At 35.0% G+C, this 7,579-nt stretch overlaps 2 protein-coding genes across 2 annotated transcripts; both read left to right on the plus strand.

Annotated features, from left to right (window-relative positions):
- Positions 1-1,313: 1,313 nt before the first annotated feature.
- Positions 1,314-4,846, plus strand: I-2 (phosphoprotein phosphatase inhibitor). Its single transcript, XM_088096186.1, is given in 6 exon segments — positions 1,314-1,536; positions 2,864-2,938; positions 3,033-3,145; positions 3,566-3,742; positions 4,304-4,468; positions 4,471-4,846. Coding segments are annotated over 5 exon segments (561 nt in total). The 5' UTR covers positions 1,314-1,536; positions 2,864-2,933; the 3' UTR covers positions 4,572-4,846.
- Positions 4,847-4,959: 113 nt separating this feature from the next.
- Positions 4,960-5,882, plus strand: LOC124838836 (Sugar isomerase (SIS) family protein). Its single transcript, XM_047314531.2, has one exon. It carries the CDS (start codon positions 5,028-5,030, stop codon positions 5,646-5,648), a length of 621 nt encoding a protein of 206 aa, XP_047170487.1. The 5' UTR covers positions 4,960-5,027; the 3' UTR covers positions 5,649-5,882.
- Positions 5,883-7,579: the final 1,697 nt, after the last annotated feature.

Genomic DNA, 7,579 nt, shown 5'->3' on the forward strand with positions numbered 1-7,579 from the left:
CAGGCTTTCACCCATCCCAGAATTGCTCCAGCTTAACCATGGAGTTCTTATGAGTCAGGCTACCGAAAAGCAAATGCATTTTGGTGATATGAGTAGTCAAATCAATTCCTTTAAGCTATCCTTCAACCGTATAGTCCCATACCTATACAGTCTCCAGATCCCTCTCATTCCGGTGTATGTTCGATTCGTCCATGTACCCCTTCCACCCGAAGCTGCCAGGAGCCGCTCCTTGTCTGTGCCCCCTGCACCATGCTTCTTGCACCGGCGTCACTCCCCGCCCTCGTCTCCGTGCCCGGGTGTCACAAATATGACGTGAAATATTATCCAACTTGAATTTTTTTTTTTCTAGGAAGCCAAACGAAAAAAATATATACCAAAAGAGAAATCAACAATGCATAACAAGAAAAGAAGAGACAGAAAAAGAAAATTAGAGGAAAAAAAATAAAATAAAGAGACAATTGTCAATGTGTTTGGCAGTATTATTTATTATACTATTATATATATATATATATATATATATATATATATATAATTAATCACCTTTTTATTTTATTCACTATAATTTTTTTTAATTTTTTGTAATTATACATTGTAATTTAAAATTATCATCAAAGATAAAATGGGGAAACAATTTATGAATGAGTTACTTGATTTTCACTATAATTTACTATTTTTTTAGTTAGTACTTTTGTAAAGTTTATATTGTAATTTGAAAAGGACATTAACAATATATAAATAATTTGTATAAACTAAAGGAGAAATTATAGATTATTGTAATTTAAAAAGAATTTATTTATAAGCATTTCTGTAAATATTGATAAAGGAATTTTCTCTTTTTTTTAATTTATTTTCCAATTTTACCCTTTAAATAAGTTTTTTTTAAATTAAGATTTTCATTTTATTAATTTGACACTTTAAGTAATTTTTGTTTATATTTAATCGTTTTTCTAATTTGATATTTTTTTTAAAATTAATCATTTTTTAATTATAAAACTATCTACAAAATAAATAAAATAATTTACAATAAAATTAAACAAAATATTTATATTTAAATTTATAATTATAATAATAATAATTTTAATATCTTTATTATTTTTAAAAAATAATCACAGTGAATATGTTTTCACAGGTTTTTATTATTTTTTAATTGTTTTATATTGTTCGGGTAAACACAAGAAAAAGGGAGTCTATTTTTATTATTTTATTTTGTAAAACAGTCTTATTCTTTAATTAGCACTTGTAACTTATCCCTAAGACCAAACACGGCAATCCATTTCAAGGTACACAGGTCTCTCTCTCTCTCTCTCTCTTGGTTTTTTCACTTCCATCTTAGATTTTCAATTCCCGTAGCGAGAAAGACGGAACATTGCTTTTTTTTTTTTTGGCTCTCTCAATTTTGACGGTGGGAGTGCTAAACTTCAAATTTATCAAAGGTTTTCTTATCGCCATGAATCTTCATTTTTTTTATTTGATCTATGTATTCCTCCCTTTCTCCTCAATGAGGACTCAGTCAACTATCAAATGCGCTCATTGCTGGTGAATAACATACTCTCTACAAGGAAATCTTATCTTTTCTGTTTGTTTATGAAGCTCTCTACAATCATGCCTTTGGATTTAGTAAATGGAAATTGGATTGTTTCATGCGTCAACGCCTATAGTTGTTCATTCTTCTCCCAGATTGGAACCTAATTCTAATGTTCGATTTAGTTTTTTTTTTCTTTTTCATTTCTAATCGTGTAATGAAGTTGCCCTTTCTTTCTGATAGCCGTCCCTTTGTCTCTCTTAAGCATGGAATATGATGCCTGATGTCTTCCATTTGTGTTGGTTGAATCTGTTACTTTTGAAAGATTCTCGACTTTGTACCAGAGATTTGGAAAACTTTGTAAGAGATCAAAGTTTTGGATATTCTTTTTGTAGTTGCAACATACCACCAATTGATGGTAATTTAATTTGGAGTTTCAGAATCGTGTAGTACATTGATTACGGCCGAGTTTTAAGTTCATGCAAATGATTATACCTAATGATGGATGAATGGAGTGAAAGCGATGATGAGATGGAAGGAAATAACATTACCCTCGAATGGTTAACATTGTGTATAGCTTACGGTTTCAAAGTCTAAAAGGCATCAGTTTGCACTTCCTTCTCAGGAACCAGATTGAGGGGAACAAGAGTGTTGGATTGAGATTAACATGGGTTACTTTCCATTCAACTTTTTTAACAAGTGAACTCTAAATGTCTTCTTTTCATTAGGAGGGATATTAGGGAATAATAGGTTGGTTTCATCCTATTCCATCCTATGTCCCAAAGTTTAGGGGCGGAGGGAGGTGATTGAATGGAATTGAAAACTAAGTCGCTTTCATCCTTTTCAATCAATTCAAACTTAGTACATTTTTTAATTAATATGGCTGCAAAGAGAACCTTATTTCTTGAAGACATGGTTGCATTATTTACTAATTCTTCCTGTGAAATAATTTGTTAGTTTAATTTCCTTTGTTTTTTTTTCTTATTTATAAGGTATTTGATGAACTTTGTCTTGTCTCTCTTCACAGGCATTGTGCTGGCTTATATTTAAGTGATTGTCCATGTTAGTATATATGCACCCAGCAGAAATTCTATAATTATTAGTTGATATGGTCCGGTTATTTTTATTTGAATGCTTGGTTTTTGTGTGTTTCATTTGCTTCTTTATGAAATACTCAAATGATGTATATAATTATAATTGCAATGGGCATTATTTTACTTGTTTTGAATGTTGTTTCGTCAAAGATTTGGCTCTCTTTCCTTAATCGTTCGTGGTTGTTTCTTTCTTTATTTTGTTTTGAAAGCTCAAGGACTTACCACATAAACTTGTTTCTTTGACCAGTTAACCAAGCCACGCCTGAGGATAGTTTTTTCATACCTTTGACGTTCGAAGGGCTCTTCCATCTGCCAAAATGAAGTAATACTAGCAGTCTGGTTTGTTTTGTTGTGCTTATTTGATTTCGGAATAGAAAATTAATATTACGTGTCTTCCCTTTGTTTTCACATTGCAGGGGACATGTAAGATGGAATGAGGCTAATATTGGAGAAATTGAAGCAAATAAACCCGTGAGGCAAAAAATTACTGAACCTAAGACTCCGTATCATCCTACGATTGATGATGAAAGTATGTAAACTATAGAAACAGAGTGCTAGCTCCTACTTACAGTTAAAATTTCTTACAGTTGTCTTAAACAAGAAGTGTGACTCAATGTTGTGATTTACAACATTTTTCTACCAGTAACAAAGAATGTATTCAAAGAATTGTTTTAGAAAATGTGTTGCTAGCATTTCTCATAGAAATAATATTAGCAGGAAATAGGAGATACTTTATTATTTTCAACTGAACTCTAGTGCTTTTAGTCTTCTGGCAAGTCAGTATTAAATTCTAATCTTTAGTTTGTCTTCCACTTGATTTGGTTTTTTAAAATGTTAACACTAAGGGCTTAATGCAATCTTGCTATGGAGTTTGTTGAAGATCCTTGTTTGTACTCTATATTTTAAGTCACTTTATGTGGGGCTACTTTTCATATGAATAATCTTTTAGGTTCTCCATCCCCTGTTCGAGGAGGCTTTGACGAATGTATTGAAGATCAAGATGACTCTGCCAATTCTGAAGGAAATGCTTTCAATAATGCGCTCTCTTCTAGCAGAACAGGAACTAAACAATCTGATGGCTGGACATCATCTGAGGATGAGGTGCAAGAAACTGAAGACGAGGAAGGTAATGATAGATAGTCATTCGGTGTTTATAACATTGATCATTACAGCAGATCTCGCGCTTATTCATGAGAAATTTGTGTCGGTGATCAAGTCCTAATACCCATAATTTATATTTTTTGAGAGAAGTAAATAACATCCCTCGAAATTTGGTTCTTAACCAAGGTGATGGTGTTGTACAATTCATGTAGCTGACCGACCTTACCTGGTGAAATAAGCTTTGTGATGACATGGAAAGAAAAGCTGGAGAGAAGTTAACCTTTTTAATTTTGACATGATATTTAATCTGAGATTCCAGTGTTAAAAGGGGGAATTCATTTAAATTTGTGTAAGACAGCTACAGGAAAGGCCTGTGCAGTGCAGTGAGTTTAGTGAATACTAAACAAGTTGATTCTGTCTATCCAAGTCAGGACTTCGTACAGATCATGCATATATCTTCAGTCCTCACCGAGAACTCGGGGCAGTTTTTTCATACTGCACCCTGGGACCAAGAGGCTGGAGTAATTTTTTTGTATTGGTAGATTAGCTATTCTAATCTGACCCAGTCTATTTTATTCTTAAACAGATAAAAGTCTGAGTTTTAAGGAACACAGAAAGGCCCACTATGATGAATTCCTCAAAGTCAAAGAACTGCAACAGAATGCTTCTATCCTAGAGGATGCAAGTGACGAGGATAACGGCGCTGAGCATACCAAGAGGGAGGGGGAAAATGGCTCAACTTCTTCAACGAGCCCTCCCTGAAGGAGGGCGACATCGAGGGAGAAAATGTTTCATCAATGCCCACTCCAGCAAATAAAAACCTTTCATTAGCCTGTGTGTATGACGGGGATTAGCTGTATTATTGTGTCTTGTGTGTGTAAAATATCTTTTCTTTTTTCACCCGGTATGTCCATTTGATCTTGCATGCTCCATTTAGGTTGTAGACTCTCTTGTAATATGCCAAATTAGATTTCCTTTTGGCTAGCAACAAACTTCCTGACTATAAACATTCCAAATATCATGCTTAGATTGCATTGATGTAAGCACTCCAATATTTAAGCAGCTAAGGTTGCATGCTTAGACGGATCAAATTGTATTGATTTTTAATTAAGGAATTTTAGCTCTGCAACACCTCAGTGATGATTTTTTTTTCTTTTTTTTTTAACTGAAAGGATAAATTGTAGAATTTAGCATATTCAATTTATTTCTTGGCCTCGAATTAGGATATAGAGTGGATGGATTCACACAATCAAACAAAATCACACCCATATATAAAAAGGGCATAAGTCCAATGAGCGCGAAGATGGGTGATGGCTTCTAATTCTGGTTCTATCTCCCAAGGGGCTTCGATGGCCACAGAAATCTGCACCCAGATAGCCTCCATATTTTCAAAGCCCACGCATCCATACCCGCCCCCACTGGACCTTCTGGTCACCGAGCTCGCCTCCGTTGCCTCTCAAAACGGCCGCGTTTTTCTTTACGGGGTGGGCCGCGAGGGCCTCATGCTCAAGGCTCTCTGCATGCGCCTCTTCCACCTAGGCCTCTCGGCTCACTTCGTCTTCGATATGACCACTCCCCCCATCGCCGCTGCCGATCTCCTCATCGCTTCCGCTGGCCCCGGCGGTTTCTCCACCGTCGACGCCCTCTGCGCCGTGGCGCGCTACCACGGCGGAAGGGTGCTGCTCCTTACGGCCCAGCCCGAGACCGGATCGTGCGTGAAACACGCTAACGTTGTGGCTTACGTGGCAGCGCAGACCATGGCCGATGATGCGGACGTTGCAGAGGATGCGAAATCTCGACCGTTGCTTCCAATGGGAAGTGTATACGAAGGGGCACTGTTTGTTCTGTTTGAGATGGTTGTTTACAAGTTGGGTGAGGCCTTGGGTGAGACCCCTGACGCCGTTCGATCTCGCCACACTAATCTTGAATGAAAAAGTTTTACGAGCGGCTCGATCATGCCATGTGTGGTGCCAAGCGAAAAACTGTACGGAGATATAACTGTTTAAACATTCGTACAATCCATCTGAAAATTAGCTTTTGTTGTGCTAAGAGTTTGGTTACCGTATTTGTCAAGGATAAATTGTGTTCATTTTAATTAATCATCTCATTGTAAACAGTCGCGTGGTAAAAAATATAATTTTATTGGGGTGTTTAAAGTAGTGAAATATTGTTTCTATGACCAAATCATTGTCCTTTTATCAATGAAAACTAGTTTGATTAAAGAGGTAATCTGTCACAAAATAATAAATAATGACGACGCAGTCAAAAGACATTAAAATATAACTCTGAAGAATTTTACATATGACTATTATGATTGACTCGTATTAACACGATGAATAGTGTGACTTCCATGCTATTACTTAATCTTAATTCATAATGACTGTACTATAGGATACCCAATCCTTCAATGGTCGACCGGTGACTCGGGCGACTTGGTGACTGTACTATAGGATACCCAATCCTCCAATGGTCGACCGGTGACTCGGGCGACTTGGTGACAGTTGAACCAATACGAGGCCTTCTTAAAGATACTGTGTCGTCGATCACTTGACCCTCGACAACCAAATAGTGATGTCGCGACATAACGTTCGCACCGCGCACACGACAAGTCACCTATTTATGTCGACGCACAGGATGGTCGACATACAAGCGCCATATCGTAGCGTGCAGTTACAGATAAGCAGTTACGCATAATCAGCCGCGAATCTCGGAAGTAATTGACTCAGTATCAGCACACGATCTAGCAGTTACAACTTCTACACAGTCAAACTTCAATAACTGACCAGATTGTCAGGTAACGGTTTATTTTACTGTTTTAAATACACAGAGCACACCAGAAAAAATGTACGTTTTTCCTCTGAGAGAGATTATTCTTCTTCTTAATCACTTTGAACAAAAAGATTCAGGTGACTCCTTTTCTGACTTGAGCGTCAGAGTGCCTTTGCAGGTACCCAGCCCACCTTTTCCTAAGGAGCAGAACATAAAGAGAGGAAGGAAGCATTGTGACGAAAAGCATAAAGAGAATCAGTTCAGTTTTGTTAGGTTTGTATCTCGGCCCCCACATCCCTACTGAAACAATGACAATAATTAAACATATTAAAAAAACGTTATAATGTTTAAATATTTAATTAAAAACTAAAAAAAAAAATTCCAAGGGATAAAAACATATTTTATTATTATATAATTAACATATTTCTTTTTTTTAAATAACTAATCATAAAATGAAAATTGTGAGCATTTCAATCTAATAATTAATTTAAATAGTAAATGTTATTTTAGAGATATTTTATATGATATTAATTAAACTGTTTAAAGAAAATGAAAATATGTTATTTGTACATCAAATTAAAAAAAAAGTTATGCATAAGAAAACAAAAAAGAAGTTGATTTCATACAAAAACACATGAAACCGTGTCTTATCTTATTCTCTTTGCGTACAGAAAATTAATACAGAAAACCTGTAATTCATTTATTAGAATTTAATTTGCATCTACATCGACGAAAAAGTGATTTGTTTGGGAAAACTCTCTTTGCGGTAGTGATGTATAGGTACGGTCAAGGAAAAAGTGAAAAAGAAATAAAAGAGAAAAGAAAGGAAAAGATAAGACTGTTTGAATTGAGAAAATGTACGTAAAAAAAAACGAATAACAATTTATATTAAAATTTTGCTAGAAGGTATTCGAGTATATTAATATTAGTGTAAATTAATATGATTATCATACATAACTATTTATATATGTAGGGTCTTTTTTGTTTTATTTATGAAAAGGAGTTTAATTATGAATGTTTGGGTGTTGGAATGGATTGAATTTTAGTTAAAAAATAGATCCGAATAAAATACAAATTTGATATCTAATTTAAT

Source organism: Vigna umbellata, chromosome 8 (genome assembly GCF_029865625.1).
Source record: "Vigna umbellata cultivar VRB3 chromosome 8, Vumbellata_1.0, whole genome shotgun sequence".
NCBI classification, from domain to species: domain Eukaryota; kingdom Viridiplantae; phylum Streptophyta; class Magnoliopsida; order Fabales; family Fabaceae; genus Vigna; species Vigna umbellata.

Excerpts from the sequence above, each read along its gene's own strand:
- LOC124838836 (XM_047314531.2), top strand. The coding sequence starts at position 5,028 with ATGGCTTCTAATTCTGGTTCTATCTCCCAAGGGGCTTCGATGGCCACA.